The sequence below is a fragment of the Dioscorea cayenensis genome, chromosome 4 (assembly GCF_009730915.1).
Source record: "Dioscorea cayenensis subsp. rotundata cultivar TDr96_F1 chromosome 4, TDr96_F1_v2_PseudoChromosome.rev07_lg8_w22 25.fasta, whole genome shotgun sequence".
NCBI classification, from domain to species: domain Eukaryota; kingdom Viridiplantae; phylum Streptophyta; class Magnoliopsida; order Dioscoreales; family Dioscoreaceae; genus Dioscorea; species Dioscorea cayenensis.
In genome coordinates this window covers 5,480,570-5,503,452 of record NC_052474.1, presented here as the reverse complement: position 1 = coordinate 5,503,452, position 22,883 = coordinate 5,480,570, and the positions used below count along the sequence as shown (strand labels likewise).

General features: G+C 30.7%; 2 protein-coding genes and 1 long non-coding RNA gene across 3 annotated transcripts; 2 read left to right on the top strand and 1 right to left on the bottom strand.

Annotated features, from left to right (window-relative positions):
- Positions 1-2,144: 2,144 nt before the first annotated feature.
- On the bottom strand, positions 2,145-3,238 carry LOC120258842. The gene is made up of 2 exons (XR_005536024.1): positions 2,954-3,238; positions 2,145-2,343 (listed from the first exon to the last, which is right to left on the bottom strand). It is a non-coding gene; the product is annotated as an uncharacterized LOC120258842 (long non-coding RNA).
- A 1,021-nt stretch (positions 3,239-4,259) lies between these two features.
- Positions 4,260-9,398, top strand: LOC120259034 (zinc finger CCCH domain-containing protein 59). The gene is made up of 10 exons (XM_039266566.1): positions 4,260-4,394; positions 4,504-4,777; positions 4,860-4,989; positions 5,076-5,195; positions 5,322-5,439; positions 6,206-6,657; positions 6,907-7,201; positions 8,329-8,428; positions 8,762-8,904; positions 9,017-9,398. The coding sequence occupies exons 1-10, from the start codon at positions 4,314-4,316 to the stop codon at positions 9,143-9,145; spliced, it is 1,842 nt and encodes a 613-aa protein (XP_039122500.1). The 5' UTR covers positions 4,260-4,313; the 3' UTR covers positions 9,146-9,398.
- Positions 9,399-10,845: 1,447 nt separating this feature from the next.
- On the top strand, positions 10,846-11,808 carry LOC120258596 (LOB domain-containing protein 7-like). The gene is made up of 2 exons (XM_039266056.1): positions 10,846-11,626; positions 11,798-11,808. Exons 1-2 carry the CDS (start codon positions 10,846-10,848, stop codon positions 11,806-11,808), a joined length of 792 nt encoding a protein of 263 aa, XP_039121990.1.
- The last annotated feature ends 11,075 nt before the right edge of the window (positions 11,809-22,883 follow it).

The window sequence follows — 22,883 nt, the reverse complement described above, 5'->3', positions numbered from 1 at the left end:
AATAGAAAATCATCTGTTAATTTCCACCCAATTCAAGCAACTTGGAAATTTTACTGATCACAGCAGTTAACTTTTTCTGAAGCAAAATGACCAGCAAAATAATGGAGGGTCCCCCCAACACAAAACCCAACCTTAAACCTTTTAATGCCATTAATCTTTCAAAGTTGCTTAGGAAGCTCCAAACACACCGATAAGATGCAAAGTGTATCATTTAATTCAAGAACAGAGCCAACAGTGATACAAAGTGTATCTTTTAATTCAAGAACCGAGCCAACAGCAACTTAAAAACAGACAAGAAGATCTTACAACATGGCTTCATGATATGAAATGCAAGACTTATGGATAGTTTTATTAGATAATAAGGGCTCCGTCAAGACGGTGGTAAACTAGATTCACTAAACCAAACTCATTAATGTCCTCACCTCCTTAGTCATCACCAATTGGACAACAAAGGTGAAGGCAACTTTAAGTTTCACTCTAATTGCAAATAAGTAGTCCTCACCCGTTTCTCTTCGATTTACTTATCTTCTTCAATGCATGCTTTTTCATTTCATCCAGTTGGTAGGTTGGTTGAGAATTTATTCTACATGAAGCATCTCGAATATCAATTACCCAAAAGAAAAAAGAAATGTTCAAATTTTTTTTTCCAAAAGGAAACAAGAGCAAATATCGAATATATGGCAGATGGTTATCTAGACAGATTTGCAGGTATGGAAATGGTCCTATGTAATTACTCGCGACCTACTGCTCATACTCCAAGTTCTAACAGGACAACTAACAGCCACAATTTCACAAACATAGCAGTCAATGAGGATGTGCATATTTCAAGGAAGTAACACACAAGCTGGCAGATGACAGTGAAGATCAGACAATGGCAGGTAGATCCACTAGCAGATTAGCTTACCAAACAGGGTACTGTGAAAGCTGCACTTGTGGCCAGCTTTGTGTTGAACAATGCCAACCACACAGGCGAGACCGATTTAGACCTGCATGACAGACATTAGGATAAAGAATTTTATACAGTTTATACGTCTTTTAACATAACCTTCATATATACAAAGCAATGTAAAATTTTAATTTTTATAGAGTTCAGATGAACATGCGAAAGAAAAAACCCAAACTAGCCAGCTATAAAGTATAGGCAAAACCCTGATAAAATATGAACAATATGCACACCACGTTACATCATGAAACAACTGTATACTTTGTATATAATTTGGGAGAATGGTTGCTATCAACAGGATGCAAAACTGATCAGACATTATGAAGAACCAATTTTGTACTCTGTTTCCAATACTGCTCACCCACAATATTTGTGGTTAGAGCATCAAGCATGGCCAATATCAAAATAATTATGTTGTTCCTATCACTGTCTTTTTTGTCCCATTTTTCCTCAGCAAAACAAAATAAATAAGTCTAAGCATTACTCATGAAAGGCAAAAAGAACTTGCAATTCAATCTGCTAATTCTCTTCTCCAACCATCATATAAAGAATATGGTAGTGTTACCCTATTTTAGAGCAAATAAAGTGGCCATTGGCATTGAAATGTAGATGAACCTCAATCATTGAAAAGCTATGAATCTCTGGCAAACATAATGAAATGCTTCCATCATGAGCCCCTTCTAAAAGATTTCTTTTGATAATAGGTCTTCTGGCAAAAGATGGCACCTTGTTTCAATATTCTTTGCACTGGAGTATGAATATCAACCAATCAAGCACTCTACATTTATGAGAATCGAAAAGAAGTTTGCTCTCCATTGGAAAACCTCCTTCAAGGCGCATTTACATCAAATAGGAAATGGTCTCACACACACACACGCGCACACACACACACACACACACAGAAATCAACCAATCCAATATGCAAACTTTTTACTGCAATCCTCTTCTGAAGGATTGCAAAACAAAGCCATTTTCAAGCACTATCAAACCCACGAAAAAATATATCCAGTCAAAATTAAACAAACATCATCCCAGCAAAACTCCAAAATGCCTTCACTTTTCTGTCTGTAGGTATCACAATGAGAAATATTGGATCAACAGAATCTGTTGAAAAACAATGAAAAGCAGACGCCATATGCTCTCCGTAATCATTATATAGCCATATGTGAATTTGAATCATGAAATGAATGAATACATGAAGGAAGATGAATGCAAATCAAATGCAATTCCATTATCTCACCACACAAAAGACATAATGAAAGTTCTCAATTATAGAACTTTTGCGTGTGCACAAACACTAGACCCGATTTTTGACTCACATAGTAGATTAGTAGCTTGAGTGTGTTCACCACGCCCGTCTGACCTAGTGCAAGAACCATTCCAGAAGATATGGTTGCTGACTGCACAGAGTTCCAATATTGGGCAATCAGCTAACCAACCATTTTAGTCTGTTATATATATATATTATATTCCAACATGCATGCATGAAAGCTAGATTAAAAATCCAAGCCCAGATTCAACTTTCCAGATCATTTTTATCATGAGAACAAATCTGCAAATCAGAAAATAGTCACCTTTGAATGTCATTTTCAGGGGGGAAAAAGCAGAAAATAGAAGGAAAGAAAAAACATTAAAATGTTGCAAAGGAAATATGCTTCTATCCTGCATTTTCTTTAATTCAATAATCCATCATGGTTTCACAATTCAATCATATACAACAATTGATGATTGGGTACTATATATAAATATATAGTGATTTCATTAAAAAATTGCGTGGCAATGCCTCTCATTTTTCATACGGGACACGAACCACAAAGCACACCGTCCGGCGAAGACACGAACACCCTCCTCGAGTTTCGAGGCATTCAGCGTCTTCCCGGACTACCACTGATCCCAGAATCACAATTCATCAAGAATCCCACAAATTCTACCAAATAATGCTCAACGATGTGTAATTTTCCGCCCTAATTGCACAAAAAAAAAAAATCATAAAATCGATGCTAATTTTACCTCAGGCTCGCAGAAGCTTGATCCACACCAACACACAGCACAAAGCCTGATTGACCTCATCTCGTAATCCATGGAGCCGGCGAGCTTCGCCGCACCTCTGGGCATGGTGGCGATCCCATCGACACCGCCGCCGGAGTTCGCGGCGCTGGATTTTTCGAGGAATTCCTAAAAAAAATATTTAATGATATCGTTTTATATAAATAAAAGTGATAAAAAGAAAAGTTATTTTAATACTAAATAAATAAGAAAAATAATTTGATGATCGCCAGAAATGGGCGAAGCAAATAAAATTTAGCTAGAATTATTTATTTATTATTATTTTGGATAAATCTATATTTATTTTCTATTTGAGCAATATAGTATATACTTCATGCCATAATTATATATATAATTGTTTTTTTATTATGTAACAGTAACATATCAAGTAGCCCTGTAAATTAATGCATGCTTTATTCGGGGATCATCATAACCAAATTTTCAACCTGTCTTGCTCTTCAACTATCCTTGAGAGGGTTTAATCCATGTGAAGGCTTAAAAAACGTGTGACATTAACTTCCGTTGATTTGAAATTTTTTTTTTTGATAAATTGATGACAATCACTATTTTATTTTTGGCATTGTGCTTGAGATGTTTCGAACTTGAGACCTCCCAAACACAAGCAAGATAGAAAACTTGAGACCTTAGTTCCTAAAGTGTGACATTAACCTTCATTGATTTGAAAATTTGTTAAATCAGGCTATTTGTTAGATCATTTTATTAAAATAAAATGATTGTATTTTGCATGCACTATATTACCATTTCATTTGATTGTTATTAAAATTAACTGCATGTTTTTTTATCTTCTTTTTGTTCTCTAAAGTAGATTTAGACAGTTGATTTCAACTATAAAAAAATCTCAACTTTATTTATTCATCCTTTAAATCCAACGGATGGTCTATCAGTTTAAATTGATGATCAAATTTTTATTTTGAAGCACCTCTGTGATATTGCTTGATTCCTTAGGAGGTCTTTATAATTTTTTTTTATCTTTTAATTGATTATATTCTCTCCCTATGCTAACAGGTTTGTTTTATTTTTTTATTTTTAATAAATTATGATTCAGTTATTAAAAAAATTAATACATGTTTAGTTGTGCTAAAATTTAAAATCTTAAACAATTTAGTAAATAAGTAAATCTGTTAAGTTTTTAATAATGCGAAAGAAAATGATCTAAATAAATATATAAATATTTTTTTTATAATTTTAAAACCAGAACAATATTTATATATTTCTAAAATTTAGTGATTAAAACGAGACATATCCGCACGCCTTTCTTTCTCGTAGTCACTCTTCTTCGATCTTCGCGCGCGCGCTCTCTCAAATGTCGAGCTCGGCGCCGCGAATCCTCCTCTGCGGCGACGTTCTCGGCCGCATCGACCTCCTCTTCAAGCGCGTTCTCTCGGTACTTCCTTTTCTCCTCCTCCTCATCTCTGCTCTCTCTCTCTCTCTCTCTCTCTCTCTCTCACCAAAACCATGCCCACCAAGTGTTCGACGTTATTCCTTTTTGGTAGGTCACCAAATCAGCTGGGCCTTTCGACGCCCTGCTAATCGTTGGTCAGTTCTTCTCTGAGTCCCCTGATCTCGTCTCTGATCTCTCGGACTTCATCGATGGTCGCTCCGCTGTTCCCATCCCCACCTACTTCATCGGTGACTATGGTTTCGGTGCCTCTCAGATACTCTCCGGCGCCTCCCAGCACCCCTCTAACCGTGGCTTCAAGACTGATGGCCTCCAGCTCTGTGCTAACCTTTTCTGGCTCCGTGGTAGTGGGCGGTTTTCCCTCCACGGTGCGGAATGCAAAACCCTAGGTTTTTTTTTTATTATTATTTTTAATTTGAAGTTTTTTGATGTTTGGAAATGGTGTTGAAGGGTTGAGTGTGGTGTATTTGAGCGGGAAGAGCTCGCCTGATGCGGAGGGGAATGGAAGGTATACCCGGGATGATGTGGATGCGCTGCGGGCTTTGGCGGAGGAGCCTGGGATTGTTGATATCTTTATGACATATCCTTTGCGAAAGATGTTAGTTTTATTTTATGGAGTTTTGTTGTTTGAGATTGAGTTTTTGGATGTCCTTGACTTGTGATTACTAATGAATGGCCGAGTGGAGTTGTGAATGGCGCTGATACTTCTGCAGCGCCACCAGGAGTGATGGATCCTTCAGGTTGTGATCCTGTTGTGGCAGAGTTGGTGGCGGAGATCAAGCCTCGGTCAGTGGGTTTTCTCTTGCTTGCCATTATGTGCTTCATCTCTGTAAACAAAATAAAAGATGACATTTTTAATTAGGCGGAGAATGTGACTACTTTGTGATCAAGAATGCTGTTTGTTGTCTGTAGATATCACATTGCGGGTACCAAAGGTGTATTTTATGACCGGGAACCCTACTCTAATATTGATGCTGCACATGTTACACGTTTCATAGGACTCGCTGCAGTTGGCAATAGGGAAAAACAAGTATGCCATATCTCTTTGACGAGCACTTAACGTTCTCTATATGATTTTCTGCAGTTTTAGTGCTTTGTTCAAATGTTGGTTTGTTCTTGACTGTTATATTGTACTATATTTTGGTTTGGGCTTCATATCATTCTGTTAACGTGGGATGCTGGTTGAGAACTGGGATACAATATAATAGAGGTGCAGATAATTATTGGCTACTTTTTAAAATTTAGTGTTTCATCAATGCTTTACAAGATACTGTACACGAGTGTAGGGGAAGCATAACTGAACATTTTGGTGGTGTTTTCTTGCTGGTGAAATAAGTTTGGATAAGTTGAAATTTGGGTTTGTTTTGGATCATGTATTAAGTTGCATATGGATAAATGATTGTCAGTGTCTTGGAGATATGAAGGACAGAACCATTTCATTCCATATTTCATAACTTGATCAACTGGAATCCGTTTGTATCATATCAGGGTTTATTTTATTTTAATTTCACTTGAGTCTCTCTGCTTGTAGTTCTAATTTTCCTTGATGCTTATTATGCATCTGAGTGAGAAGGCCATTTCTTTAGTTCCACTAAATACTTGCTCGCTTATTATGTTCTCTACATTCATTTTCTGCAAATAAGCATATGACTAACACCAGAAAAGCCGTTGAAAGTTTTGTCAGTTTGCTTGAAGCTAACACAATTCTTTTCATGACCCTTTTTTTTTTTTGGCTGAGCTGCAATAATACCTCTTATGCATTTAATAACCATTTGTATGCTACACATGCTTCTCAGAAATTTATTCATGCGATTTCTCCTACTCCAGCATCTACCATGTCTGCTGCTGATATTTGCAGTAAACCTCCCAACACTACATTGTCACCGTACTTAGTCACAGAGAAGAAAAGCCACTCAAGAGAAGCTGCCAAGAGATCTGTCAATGATGATCTTGATGCACAATATTGGCGTTATGATGTTTCAAAAAAGCGGCAGCGGCAGGGGCAGGGAGGTGTAGATAGAGAAAAACTGTGTTTCAATTTCACATCTAGGGGATCTTGTGCTCGAGGGGAAAATTGCAACTTTCGACATGATGATGATGCGAGAGTGCAATCTCAGAGAAATGTCTGCTTTGATTTCCTTAACTTAGGAAAATGTGAGCGTGGTCCTGATTGCAAGTTTAATCATGAATTTATGGAGGAAGGAGATACTAAGGGGAAACATGGATCTCGGAACACAGGAACTTCTAGGTCAGTATTAACATGATTTTCAATTTTCTTCCATTTAGCTTTGGAATATATGGTATTGGTTGGTGATGTGGATGATGTAATTATTATCTGTACATGATTTGATGCTGTAGGTCATGGCTATTATATTTCTATCTTGATACAAGTTCATATGATGACAGCCCCTTGATCTTCTAACTCTTGAGCTCTATTATCTCACTTGACCTTTTCATAAGATGCATGTCTAATGAGTCTGTGGATATCTATTGACAGACGGAGCTTGGGGAAGAGGTGCTGGTTCTGCTTGTCTAGCCCAGATGTTGAGTCACATCTTATACTTAGTGTCGGAGAAAGCTGGTACTTGGCACTTGCTAAGGGTCCGCTAATTGATCATCATGTATTATTGGTACCAATTGAGCACCACCCTCATACTCTCACAATGTCTCCTGATGCGGAGAAGGAACTTGGGATATTCAAGAATGCTGTCAACATGTACTTCAAGAAACAGGGAAAGGCTGTAATTTTCTTTGAATACCTTTTGCAGAATATATCTCATGCTAATCTTCAGGTTTGAAGGACCTCTTCTTATGATATTCATATTTTCTTTATTTGATCCATGCTATGATGTTGTAGAGACCAGTGTGTGTGTGTGTGTGTGTGTAAGTTAGCAGGACTTTGCCAATCTTTCTAGGGACCAAACCCTCTCTATAAAGAAAGGAAGGAATTCGAAGAGGATCTTTCCCATTGGATTTAGTTTTCGCCAATATTTATAAGTTCAAACTTTGACTCTTCATTGTGATCAACCCTCTTGATAAAGAAAGAAAGGAATTCGAATAGGATCTTTCCCATGGGATTTAGTTTTCGCCAATATTTATAAGTTCAAACTTTTACCCTTCATTGTGATCAACTATGTCATAAATTGTCCTTCAACAATCATGCCGAAATATTGAAATTTGGTTTCCTTGAAACTTCTTTATTATGTTTCTCTATTATAAAGACAGCTTTCATCTGGATAATTTCCAATATAGACTGTTACCATGCTTTTGATTTTCTATGATCTAGTCTCCTTGGAGACAAAGTTCTTGAGTGTAAAATGTACTGAAATTCTAAGTTAAGCATGTTCTTATTGTTATACCATCGTTTTGTAAACAATAATTCTGACTGGACTAGCCTGAAGCTGCTAACAAGTAGATCTTATTTGGAACATTATGACCATGCATTTTTTGTTATTTATCAGTTTCTCTTTTGGGTTAATGGTCTTATTCATGGCGTGCTTATTGTGATGCAACACAAAGATCTATTTTTTGCAAAAGAATCTGATATGATAAAATACTTGCCACTGTATGTTCACTGCTCAACATCTGTGTGAATTGTAGCATATTAGACGCTGTGTGTGCCCAGACAATGGCAAATAAACTTATACCCAATGATGTTAGCACCGTAAATTGAATGTTTCAGCCTAGGAGTGTCCTGTAAAATGAAGAAAATTCATTGAGTTTCAGTTTTCTGTTTGGCTTTGTGAGTTAGTTTCTGTTTCCATGTGCAATACGCATGGTTTTGTGTTGTTTTTCTTTCGAATGCGTGGAGACTGTTAATTGCATGACAGCCCCATTTTATTTTGTCCTGTAGCTGGTTTAGAAGCTCCCATTTATGTCATTTTTCGCTTCTTAACAAATGACTGGAAATTCTATGCAGGCAATCCCCATCCCATTGTCCAAAGTATCCAACACACAGCTAATTTTTAATTTGGCTTCCAAGAAGTTGGGGTTTGAATTTGCAATCATCAGCGCCCAAGGTGTGTTTATTTCGTTCTATTTGATAGCACTAGAAAATGTAGATAGTATCTTGGAATGAAAATTATTTGCAACTTACTTGAAGCAAACAATATTCCCAACAAACAGGCATGCTACACAACAAGAACTATATGCCTATATTTTTTCTTAAGTCACATTTAGTTTGTTCACTGCTGCTTTCCTATTGAGTATCTTTGGAACTAGCAATTAATTTTGTCCATGCATCTTCTTTGCCTTTTATTAATCATTATTTCTGCCATGTTTGGACACAAACGCGTCCTAAAAATAGTTGAATAGAATATCAAAAGGACATGTTAACTCTCCTTGTTCTTCAGGTGATCGCAATGAAGGCAGAAAATTATTGAGGTCTCAATTTGAAGGGAAGTCCAGTGTTTTTTATGTTGAACTTCCAGACGGCACAATATTGTGGCATTCAGTGGATGAAAAGGATAAATTCCCCGTCCAGTTCGGACGTGAGGTGTGTTTGACCGACATCGATTATGTAGTAATTCATTTCAAGTAACTTTTCGGCTGGTTTTAGAACACTTTGATGAGCTAAATCAGTGTTGATATTGTACTGAAATTTGCAGGTGCTTGCCGGTTTGTTAAATGTGCCAGACAGAGCTGATTGGAGGAACTGCAAGATGAGCAAAGAAGATGAGATAAAAATGGCTGAAACTTTCAAGATGGGATTTGAAGAATTCGATCCTGCTCGATAACTTCATCAGCAGTGCATTCATTCCCAGAAACATGAAATGATATCAAAATTTTGCAAAGGGATTGATCAAAACTTGCACTTGACGGTAAGAAAGATTTTTTTAGAGTTTTGTATGACACTGGTCACTGGTTGAGTTTGAAACATTTTGTGCCTTCATTCACTGCTGATATTTAGCTTTTTTATCTGTGATTTATTACTGTAATCTTATGTGGATTTTTTTTGGTTCAATAATTAAATTATTAGTGATTTGTTAATTAGTGTGTAGATTTGCAGTGTTTATTATCTGTGATTGTTTGTTGCTAATTTAATTTTCAAAAACTTTTGAATCTGATTAACTGAAATACCATTTCAATTTGAATTAGTTAAACCTAGCCCATATATAAGTTTAGGTAGTATTTTTAAATTACAAGAGTCAAAGTTAAAAAAGGAATAACAAATCAATCCAAATATAGAAAGTTCAAAAATTTCTACAAAATACCAGTATTTAGGAATAGAAAATAAACTTTTATTGCAAATTCTAATTTAAGGTTTTGAAGATCTTTAGAGCTGATAAGATATCAAAGGGTTTTTACTTTTATTATTATTATTATTATTATTATTTGCCTATAATCCCGATGATCATAACATCATTTTTTTTTTTGACTTTTAAAATATCTTTTTTGTTTGCAATGATAATTTCAAATGTAATATTTGTTTCATTCGATATTTTTAATAAAAAAATATAATTTTTTATTAAAAAAAGGTTGCAATCGTAGAAAAATAAATATAGTTTAGATATTAATATTTAAAAAAACATTGGTGTAATATTTTTTTAATCGTGTGATTATTTGGATAACATGTAGATGTACATAAATATACTTCAAAAAACTTAAAAAAAAAAAAGTTTAAATTCCACATCACCATAAAATCACAACAGAAAAAAACACGTGGACCTCGTGCAAGAAAAACACAAATCATAAACCATCCCAAGCCAAGTTAGCCAAACAGTAAAACCTCCTCAAAAGCGATAATCATACCCATCTTTCAAAATAAAAAAATAACCAAATAACCAAATAACAAAATAATATATCTTTCTGCCACCTAATATAAATATGGAATTTGACCCATATAACGGATTTATTATATCACCACCACGCGTGAAAATCCAACATCCTTTTCACCCATGCAATGCACCACCTTCATAATATATACTCCAATTTCCATATATGACCCCAAAAAAAAAAAAAATCACTAAAAATAACTATGCCCCTCCATTCTAAGTCATTTGAAATTAAATTAAATATAGTAAGAAAACAAAAATTTAAGCATTTATATATATATATATATATATTCAATCCACCTCTCCCTCTACACCCTAAAAATCCGTATTCCCGTTAAAGACCCATTCTCTATCTCTCTCTCCCTCCCCCTTCTTCTTCTTCTTTTTCTTCATTTCAAAAATATTAACAATAATTATATTAATAATAATAATAATAATAAATCTCTTCATTACCACCTTCTTCTTTCTCCCTTCCTTCTTCTTCTTTTTGTTGTATGTAATTTTTTTTTTTTTTATTCTTTTTTAATTATCTTAAATTTCTTCTTATCCAGCTTGCTTTTATCTTCTTCTTCTATTTTTCTTCTTCTCCATTTAAATTGTGTTAGCTAAGAAAGAATCATTCTCCTTTTTAATAATTGCATGCATTTAATTAAATATAGAGCATGAGCTCACCCTCCTCTTCATCCTCTCGTCCTCCACCACCTCCTTCTCAAGCCTGCGCAGCCTGCAAGTACCAACGCCGCAAGTGCAACCCTGACTGCACTCTTGCCCCATTCTTCCCTGCCGACTCTCAACGCCAGTTCCTCAACGCTCACCGTCTCTTCGGCGTCAGCAACATCCTCCGCATAATTCGTGGTCTTGATCCTGTCACTCGTGCTGAAGCCATGCGCTCAATCATCTTTCAATCTAATGCTCGTGCTCTCGACCCTGTCGGCGGCTGTTACCGCATCATTGTTGATCTTGAACAAACTATACATGCTCTCACTGCTGAACTTTCTTTAGTTCTTCAACACCTTTCCTTTTACCGGTCACATTCTTCACCTCCTTCTTTTCCTCCTCCTCCTCCTCTTTCTGATCATCATAACCTTTTTGATCCTCAATTACCTCCACTTCTTCATCAACAACAGCAACAACAACAACATAATCCTCAACTTTTGAATTATTTTTGGTTTGATCAAAGCATTGAAAATGGCGATGATAGTAATAGCAACAGCATGAATGTGGTAGGGAATTATGATATGCCTGCTATGCTTAGCTTGCAACAACAACAACAACAACAACAGGAAGAAGGTGGTGGGGAAGAAGATGTGAAACCTATTGTGGACATGTTTGATGTGAGACAGACCTTAATTGTTGATCCTGAGTCTTCTGTTGATCACAATATTTTGGCTAGTTCCTCTGCCAACAACAACAACTTCATTTGCTCAACCAGGTTTGCCAACTGTGATTTTGCATGTCTTTTTTTTTTTTTTTAATGTTCTTATAATGTATATTGTTGGGTTTTCATGATGGACCTTGACATTTTTCATTTGCAAATTAGGAATGTTTTTAGGGTTAGGGTTAGGGTTAAGAGGTTGTTTTTGTATTTGTTGATTGTTTGTTTATGGTTTTCAGATGCACTTTGACATGCACTTTTATTTGCATATTAAGATTATTTTTAGGGTTAGGGTTAGGGTTAAGGTTGAAATTTTCTTTTCTTTTTCGGTGATTATTTCTTCCTGTTATATTTAGGGACCTTAAATTGAAGGTAATATTATGTGTGATATTCTTGATAAAAATGGATTTAAGGGGGCCAAATATATTTATATATTCTAAAAATATATGTATTTTCATTTGCATTATTGCATATACCATATGTGAGATTATTATTAGAATCATGGGTGGATTTTCTGTTTAAAAAATCTTTGCAAATTAATGGTAAAATTTATTAACATTATTTATTTATTTTTAAAAAAATTAAATGTATTTATTTTAATAATTAAATTGCTTATAAGATATTGGTAGAGTAATTCTTGCATCTTTAAAATTTTAATTGTTGTATGTGAGATGGGAATGGGAATTTTTATTCCCAACCCAACCCTGCTTTTTTGGATATTTTCAATTGCCAAATAATATTACTGGTAAAATTAGGGTTAGAATTTCTCTTCCTATTATGGTGACTTTTAATTTTTTGGTTGGGCAACTTCACTCTAATGTGATATTATTTTGAAATGAGGATTCAACTTAATATTATAGTGTTATTTTTATTTAAAATATTTCTTTGTATTAATTCCATTCATGCACCTTCAATGGTAGATATTAGATGAACATTGTAAGACATGGAATTAGGTTTGGGATTTTGTTTGCAATCTTTAAATAGGTTCTATGAATTTTACTTGAATAACTAACAATTAATGGGATTTCATGTTGAGAATTGAGCCATAATATTATTATTATGGTGTGAGTTGGCCAAAGTTTGACTTGATTAATATTATCGAGATCTTATTTGTTAAAATAAGAGCTTATTAATGTTCAGCTTTTTTAAATTAATTATTTAATATATTTATTTAATGATTAAATCTGCTTGTAATATAAGTTCATGCAATGTTAGGAGATGCTTGGTTGGAAAATAGCCCTTATCCCCTAGCCAAACATAATTCCTCAAATGTTTATTTAATATATTTATTTAATGATTAGGATTAAGGTTTCGGGTCAGGACTTGTTCGATTTTCTTATTCACTTATTAATTTTTTAACTAATTCCTCAAATGTACTTTGACTTCTTAACATATCAGTAACTTAATTATTTATTGATTTTTTTAACAAACTATTGAGAAGAATTTCATTATAATATTAGAGTTTGGGTGAACGGATTCGGGTTTGATTTTTATGCTCTATTTTATTTTATTTTTTATATCAAGAAGAAGGGGAAAAAATATATGATTTTTTTTACAAAGATTTATTAATTTATATGATGAGTGATAAGCTATGACCAAATCTTTGACCTAATAAATTTATAACTCTATATAATCAAATGAATTGGTGCATGCATTATTTTTTTTTTTAAAAAAAAAAAGGCATGTGAGATTCATGTTATTAATAAATAAGGAAATAATTTAAACACAAATGCATGCATTGCATTAAATATTCATTCTTGCTTAAAATATATATATATATATATATATATATATATATGATGCTACATTTTATTTATTCACCTTTTTATTCTATAGATTTTGAATTAGTTTTCTTATTTAATATTTTAATACTTTTCAGTAACTCAAAGGCGGAGATGAAGGATGAAACAAATTCCATGGAGCATGTGCAAGAGCATGATTTAAAGGGTGCTGCTTCTTTATTTACACTTAAAAATTGTAATACTTCGTCTGTATAATTCATCTTAAAATACTTTTTTTTTTTTCTCTTTTTATTTTTTTTTTCTTAGCTGAAGACGAGATAATTTTTTTCCCAAAATTCTTTAAAATTGATTTTATTTGTGAATAATATGTGCATGGTCATTTGTACTTAATCATTGTGTTTTAATCAAATACTACATTTTTTTTATTTGATAGTAATTCAATATTATTTTTTATCATATTAATTAGTAGTATAACGAAGTATAATACAAATTCTATAGAGAGGTCACTGTATAATTAAAACATTTTCATGAGATCAATATATATTAGAATAAAATTGAAAATTAAAAGTTTTTTTTTAATATGTAAATGCATGGTTTTTATTTGGTATATTTTAAATTCTTTTCATTTAATTTTATGTTAAAAATATCATTTATTATTGAATTAGTTTTTTAGTAACATAACAAACTGAAAATATTCCCTGTGATTAAAAGTTTTACCTATTGACTGTAGCTAATGTCCATTAAAAAAATCTCAACAGTGTTTATCTTTGATTACTACCAGCCAGTAAATTTTAATGAAAATAGAGTTTGTTTTTAATGAAAAATTCATTTGTCACCTTTTTAACACTGACTTTCTCATTATCATTTTAAATTTACATTTTTATCACTTATTTTATTTATATTTTAATAATTATATACTGATTAAGCTATAGTTAATATATATTAATTGTGATTTATATTTTTAATTGTATTTTAACTAAAATTTTTATTCCATTTCTAAGTAAAGAAATATTATCATAATGTGAGATATCAACTAAAAGTCATCATACTAAATTCCTGAAATATGGAGCTAGTGAATACATTATTTTAATTAGAAAACTTATTAATTTACCTGCAAACCAAATGCGTCCTTTAAATAATGTTTTTTTAATTAAAAAAATAACTATATTGATATGATTTTCACCAATTATTTTTTATTTAATTAAAAAATTTTAGATATGAATTGATGTATAACGGGGATAACCTGGCCGTTTACCATGCATGGTGATTATATATTTATATATATATATATATATATATATATATATCAATTTATATCAAATGTAAAACTAAATGTATTGTTTTTCACTTACAATAATATTAAACAACTTTGTTGTTATTTAAATTGAAGCAAGCAACGTAAGTTTTATCTCTGTGATATTAAGTACAGGAAATAAAAAATAAAAAAACTAGAAATCTGTTTTCATGTAATATAATAACTGTGGGGGTTTAAAGTTTCATGTTGATATATATAGTTAAGATATATTATTATTAGAGAAAATGAATTCTAAATCCATGTAGGTAGCGTTTGGTTGGATGTAATTGTAAATGCAATGGATTTCTAGTTACAATGTAAGTGAAAATACTTGGCTTTCAAAATACAGTGCAGTCAAATCTTGTGTTTGGTTGGATGTAACTGGAATTACTGTATTATAAGATTTTATGTTTGTTTGGAAGGATTTGTAAATCTGGAATTGGAAAACATGTGTATAAGTGTATGGATATGTCTGCGTATATGCATATATGTATATATATATATGTATATATTTGTGTATATATACATATATATTTATATATATACATATATGTGTATTTATATATGTAAACATACTATATATAGGTATATCTAGGGAATGTATATACATACATGTATGTATATATAAATATATGTATGTATATGTATGTGCATACATATATGTGTATGTGTATATGTATAGATTTATGTATATATATGTATGCGTATACATATATATGTGTGTATATATGTATATGTATATGTGTATATATGTATATGTATACATATAGATTTATATATATATATGTATATGTATATATACATATGCATATATACTGGTTTTGAACTCCTGGGATTTGGTTTTACGGTCATTTTGACCGTAAACCAAAATCCCTCAATGATGTGATTTCAAAAGCACATGAAAAATGAAATACATCAAAACAAACACCGGATTTTAAAAAGGTAAGGGATTTGGAGTTACATGTAACTCTAAATCCCTTGAAACAAACACTACCGTAGTTTCAAAACATTTCAGATTGACCCTCTAATATTTGAATTTCCTAGATAGGCTTTACATTTTTAAGTACATTTTCTTTTTCGTCATTACAGTTTACTCTTATCTTACAACATGCACTCCTCGCTTAATATTTATAGTTTATGTTTAGCTTTGCTTCTTCACTTAATATGTTACTATTTCCCGTTTAATATTATGAGTTTCTGTTTAAAATCTGACGTTTTTGTTTAAAATTAATTATATGTTTTCCGTGAAAAAAGTGAGAGCCAATTTTATCAACATCAGCTACTTTTATATCATCATCATCCACTTTTATATTAGAAGGTCCGAAAAATAACCTATTAAAAGAAAAAAGGGTAAATTACCTAGTTGGTCACTAAAGTATTGCCCAATTCCTATTTGGGTCACTGAGCTAAAAAAAATTCTATTTGGGTCACTTAACTAAGTAAATCATTCCAATTAGGTCACTATCACAGACGGTGTTAATGGAAGGCTGAGCTGGCTTGCCACCTCACCATTGACCTCCCTTCATCAGCAACACCCGCACACTGTTCATCTGTCATCATTCCCCTCTTACATCCAAACAACTCCATCATCTTCCAAACTCCTTCTCTTGCCATCTCTCCTGTATACTCATTTATGATCTCAATCACAATCTTTGCTTCTTTTGCATTTGATTTAGTTTCACTACTTGCAATGAAGTAAGCAAGTCTCCTCCTCATGCACTCTATGTCATGGGTTAAAAAGATCTTCAATGGAAACTTGATGAATCTGCATGGCTATCATGGACTCAAGCCTATTAATGCATGACTTATTTGCATGCACGTCAATAGTGACGGGTAGAATTTGAAGGCGATTTGATGCATGCATTGATCCTCTCTTGTTTGGTATTAATCCCACAATTGATTTAATAATCTTCTTGTTTTTGCTTCACAATTTGAAGGAGCTTGTTTTTTTTTTAATTTGAATTGGCAATGAGGTTTGCAACTCAAGTGTTGTTTATTGGGAAAATGAGGATAAAGGTGATGCTCATTAATGGAGATGACTGGAGTAGTAGTGAGAAAGAGAAAGAAAAAAAGGTGATGATAATAGAGGAGGAGGAGAAGGAAGAGGAGGAGATGAAGGTTGAAGAGATGGAAAAGGAAATGGAGAAGATAAAGAAGAAGAGAAAGAGGAGTTTGGAAGGAGATGAATGAGTTGTTTGGATGTAAGAAGGGAATGGTTAGAGATGAATAGTGTGTGGATGTTGCTGACGAGGCAGGGCCAATGGTGAGGTGGCAAGCTAGCTTAGCCTTCCGTTAACGCCGTCTGTGATAGTGACTTGATTGGAATGATTTACTTAGTTAAGTGATCCAAATAGAATTTTTTTTAGTTCAGTGACCCAAATAGGAATTGGGTAATACTTTAGTGACCAACTAGATAATTTACCCAAGAAAAAATGACTCTTTCGGAATATTCAAAGTCATGAAATTTTTTTTAATACCTTAACAATTATTATTATTATTTATATGAATTTTGACTAGATGTTGTTATGGTTGTACTAATAGGCCCAGAAGTTGTTAGCTATATAATAATCCTTTATTATATTTGCAAACCATATTTATTTATTTATTAATAAAAAAGAAAATGCCTAAGGGCCTTATTTTCAAATGCTTGGGCAATATCTTGAATTTATTGGGCACACAGAAAAAAAAAAAAACACTTTTGTCTTTTGGAGCTTTTTGGATTTTTGTAGCCCATCATTTTGAAAAATATACTATTAATTTTTAAATTTTTAATTTTTAAAAACATATATATATATATTTTAAAAATATTATTAGTATTTTTAAAATAACAAGCATTGTGTCATTTTCTTAAACTTATATATATATATATATATATATATATATATATATATATATATATATATATATATATATATATATATAAACATTATTTGTTTAATACCATCAAAATAGAAATAGAAAATATGCAAATGATTCATTATTTTATAATATATATATCTAAAATAATTAAACAATCATTGCTTAGTAGTAATATTTAATAAAAATAAATTTTCGCTATTACAAAATCGGTTGAGTTTTTTCATTAATGACCAAACAAAAATTGTGTCCATAGAATCTATAAAACAATGGGACATATATGATGGTTTTTATTTACGAGTATGAATGGTCTACTGTTATTTAATGTTGTGACGGGTAAGTGTAATCGGTAAATTTTAAAACATAAATGTATTTTATTTTTTTAAAATATATAAAAAAATCAAAACCCACTAGGTACTATAATTTAAATGCTCAATTATAAATACATGTCAACAAATATTAATGTTTTAAATATCACAAAGATAACAATACAAATAGAATACACAAATGATTCGCTATTTTATAACAAATGTATTTTGTTATATTTTTTAAAAAAGTTAAAAAAAAATATAAAATCACAATATATGTAAAAACTCTACCCATCTATCATAACGTTTACTAGAAAAATCATCACTTTTACAAAAATTGACCGCAGTTGAATGTGTACATTTATGACCAAACAATGTTTAAAAACTTTATGAAATAATATACAGGACAGGAAATTTAGATCCTGTGTGTAAGTGGACATGGTGAATTTAATAATAAAAACCTTAAAACCTATATGTATTTTTAATTTGCTTAACAACTATTTGATTCAAACCTATATATATATACATAAATATTATTTATTTGTTATAATAAAATTCGCAATATAAATAGAATATGCAAATGATTGACTATTTTACAACAAATATTTTATTTTTTATATTATTTAAAAAATAATTAAAAAAAAACTCATATAATATGACATTAAATTTAAAAACTCCTCCAAGATACAACAGTGGTTTTTAACAGTAATATTTAATTAATAAAAAAAACATCATTTTGATAAAATGTGACAACAATCTAACGTCTACACTAATGACCAAATTCATGAAAGGATGGCGGCAAATGTGATCCCATTTATGAGTGGCCAACTTCGATCAATGTGGGCCGAATTTAACGCGTGAACTTTAAAACCTAAGTATTTTAAATTTATTTTAAAACTCATTGGAGTTTTAAGATTTAATAAAAAACATTTTTTTTAAGAAAAACCCTATTTAGTGTTATTTAAAATTTTAATTATAAAATAGAATATGCAAATGATTCACTATTTTATAACAAATACATATATTTATATGTTTTTTTTAGAAAAAATTAAAAAAATTATAAAATGATATTCTATCTAAAATCTCTTATCAACTATAATTATAAGAGTAACCAACAACAAAAAATCTATTGGTTGTTGAATCTACATTAAAACTTTTCATAAATAATAGGAATGTGAATCATGGGTGAAGTATATTTCTAGGAGAGTGAGTATTAATCAGTGAAGGAGCCACATGGTGGAGAAGGGGGGCAATTGCCCCCTTGTAATTTGAGAATAAGTCAATTTAATATTAATTTAATTAATTTATGTCTTAATTACCCACATTTAATTTACAATTGATCCCTTAGCTTTTTACTAACTAAAAATAACTGATTTCATCTTACCCGATGATGAAGCTGCGACTTATGTTTGATTATAAATTAAATTTATATAATTTTTTTTTATTTATGTATTTATGTATTTATTTAATATTTTAAATTTAGCTCTAATTTTATCAATTTCAACTGCATTTGTGGAGAGGGTTTTCCCTACAATGAATATTGTGAAAACTCAACTACGTAATAGAATTGGTGATCAATTGTTGCTCAATGATATGCATCGAGAAATTTTTTTTTTGATTATATTGGTATATAATGAAACAATCATTCATTATTTTCAAAATATTAAAACTTATAGGGACAATTGTGAATTTGCTTTGTTGATGATTTATAGTACTGGTTTATGTAAAAGACTTATTTACAAAATGATTATTAATTTTGATTATAGTTGAACTTTTATTTATGAAGTTTTATTTACTTCCCTTATCTATGATTTTTAGTTCCGCCACTAATATTAGTTATGTGTGTAAGAGTGTCCCAGCGTCTATATGTGCACAGATCTGATCTTCACTTGCTTTGTCAAAATTAGTGCAGACCTGAAAATCCACTAAATTCTTAAAAGACAGTATTCCTATGCACCTCAAAATCCACTAAATTCTTCTTCAATCTCTACTATCACTAACATTTTTTACTGTTGTTGATCGACTACATAGGCTACATTGATGACCACACACAATTGTGAACATAGGATTCATAAAAGACGGTGAGAAGGTGGATCCAATGTAAAAGTGGCCACCTATGATCCGAAGTAGCGAGTTTAATTAAAAACTTTCGGCCTTGTTTCAATAATGCAATCAAAGTTCTCGTGTGTTTTTTATTTGGGTCCCTTTTTCTTATTTTATTTAATTTCATTATTATTATTATTTTTAATCATTTTGGTCAGAAGAATAAAGTGATTCTCACAAGACAGCCACATTCAAATGTTGGGATGTTTGCCACATCTCGCTTGTCTTATACTCCAAATCAATTTATATATGTAATTATCCTATTTTATTCGAGAAAACAAATTATTTTTTTAAAAATTTATATTATGGATAAATAATTTGTTTGTTTTGCATTTTAATTAACCTTGTATAATCCTAATTTTACTATTTTTTTAATTGTTTATATGATTTAAAAAATTTATTTTCGATTTCTGTGGTTTTAATAATGAGAACTTGAGTTTGCTTGAAGTAAGGGAAAAAATATATTTGAAAAATTATACATCAACTCAATCAAATGAGGGGAACATGTTGTATACTTGATTCTCAAACCATATAATACCTCAAATTTTAATTATATTAAAGTTATATATAAAATATTTCAAAGAAAAATAAACTTAAAAAAAAAATTAATTGAACATATTTTAATGAAAAAGATTTATATATCAATTGAATCACCATTTTAAACTTGTGGCACTATTTGGAGTTACTTTTTTATTGTCATTTTCATAATTAAATAAAATATTATAAAGATTAAAAAAATTATGAGTTGATATCATATTTTACAATTAAAAAAAAAATAACTAATGAAATTTTGATCTATTAGTACTATATTTATTGTGTAAAACATTCGTATTATCATTGAGATATTAATTTTCATATATATATATATCAAATGTCATTACTTGTTTACTTTCATAAAAATAAATAAATAAATGGGTGAGAAGTGCGTTTTGTATCGTTTTCTATTTTATGAAAATATAAATAACTATTTTTTTTAATAAAATCAACATGCTCCATATTGTATGTGTCAAATCACACCAAACATTTATGGGACTTTAATATTAGCATGGAACACATACAACTAATTGGAATTATTAACATTGAATGCTTTGATTTTATTTAATAATCACACTTCGAACATGTTTTCTATCTAATGATGATGATTATAACAATAATAATAACAATAATAATAAAATTCTATGGGTTTCGCAAGTCCAAAGAAAGATTTATTTAATTAGAACTAAAACCTTAATTTTTTTCGGTAATTAAATAGTTAATTCAAGAGTCAAAAGTTTTTAAAAGTACTCCAAACAAACTGATCACAACCGTTCAAATCCACACACAAGTTTTGGTAGTTGACATCAGCCGTTGATCTGGACCAAGTCCGGTTATGAAAAGAGAGGGCGTGAATTCCAAGAACGGATATTGACCATCAGATCTTGAGGAACGGCTAGATATCAACATCAAAGTAAGAACCCATTAAAATCAACGGCTATAAAGGTGCCCGTTTTATGCGGCTTCTTTAGAATAACATGGAGACATGGAGAGAATGAAAGGCGTGGGTCAAGCCAGGTGGGCGGCCGGTGGGGTCCAATCTGAGTCGGAGTCGGTTCGTCGGTGCCAATAGGTCCCACCACGATGAAAAAGTTTATATATATATATAATTTATTTATTTTTTAAGTACCTTAAAGTTTCAAAATTAGTGGAAATAATTGTCACCTCTCAATTGTTTTTATGTCCCAAGTTTGATGGAGAAAAATACTGAAAATTATAATATTGCACTTAACAAATTTACGTATATTTTCTTACATGTATGGTTTTTTTTTTAAAAGTTTTTTTACATTTGAATAAAGGTGTTCAAGGAAGACATTTTATGCCTCTTTTTATCATCATCAATGCATGTTTTACTTTTGTTTTGTTTTGTTTATCATTAATATGTAATAATAAAAATTAATATTTTATAAATTTATTTAAATCACAAATGTGTGTATATATATATTAAAAGTCAAAATAAATTTTGGAAATTTTTTATCCCATGCTAAAAATATAATATAATAAAAAATATTGAAACAATAATATCTATATATATCATTTGCAATTGAAAAAATTGTTAGTATACTGTATATCACTCCATAAACCATTTTATTATTATATTATATAACTAAGAAAAATCCAATATTAAAACCTTGCTTATTTACTTCCATAAATTATTATGCTCATAAAAACTAATAAATAGTTTAATGGCAAGTCATTTGAATGAGATGAGTGGTGCGAGGTAAAATCCTATGTTGTATAATATTATATAATATTATGCAAATATTATAAATATAATAAAAATAATACTGTATATCTATTATTTATTACTTTCTCCATTTGTTTTTAGTTGTCACATCTAACTAATTCACACCGATTAAAAAAAATTAGTTAAAATTAGTTGATTACCTATATTTTAAAAAAAATATATTATTTTTCAAAATTATCCTTATTTAAAACTCCACTAGTAGAGATTATAATTTAATACTTAATTGATTTTGTTTTATTAAAAATTGTATAAATATATTAAATTAAATTAAAAGTATATTTGAAAAAAAATTATTTAATGCTATATAAAGTTTTTAATGTGACAAATAAAAAGGAACAGAGAAGAACTTCAAAATGTGGCAATTAGAACAAAACGGATGGAGTATATTATAATATATATATATATATATATATATATATATATAAGTGATCGTACATGGCTTGTGTATACATAGAAGTGGAAAAAATTCGTACAAGGAGCGCGTAACACAAGAATATTGGAATTAGCAATGTGTCTTATTATTGTCTGTAAAATTATTTTATTTTTTTAGCGTATATATAAAAAAATATACAATAAATAATTTCAAGGTTTTTAGTTGGTTTAGCCGGAAAAAAACCCAAAAAAAAAAGCATAAAAAAAAGAAATTCACCATCTCTTTCCTCTGCGTTCTCCGTAGGAATTCAGAAATTTATTTTTACCATTTATTTATTTATTTATTTATTTATTTATTTTTCACAGCGT

Coding starts and splice junctions, on each gene's coding strand:
- LOC120259034 (XM_039266566.1), top strand. CDS start 4,314: ATGTCGAGCTCGGCGCCGCGAATCCTCCTCTGCGGCGACGTTCTCGGC. Junction 5,196..5,321: donor GTGGCGGAGATCAAGCCTCG/GTCAGTGGGTTT, acceptor TGTTGTCTGTAG/ATATCACATTGCGGGTACCA. Junction 6,658..6,906: donor CGGAACACAGGAACTTCTAG/GTCAGTATTAAC, acceptor ATCTATTGACAG/ACGGAGCTTGGGGAAGAGGT.
- LOC120258596 (XM_039266056.1), top strand. CDS start 10,846: ATGAGCTCACCCTCCTCTTCATCCTCTCGTCCTCCACCACCTCCTTCT.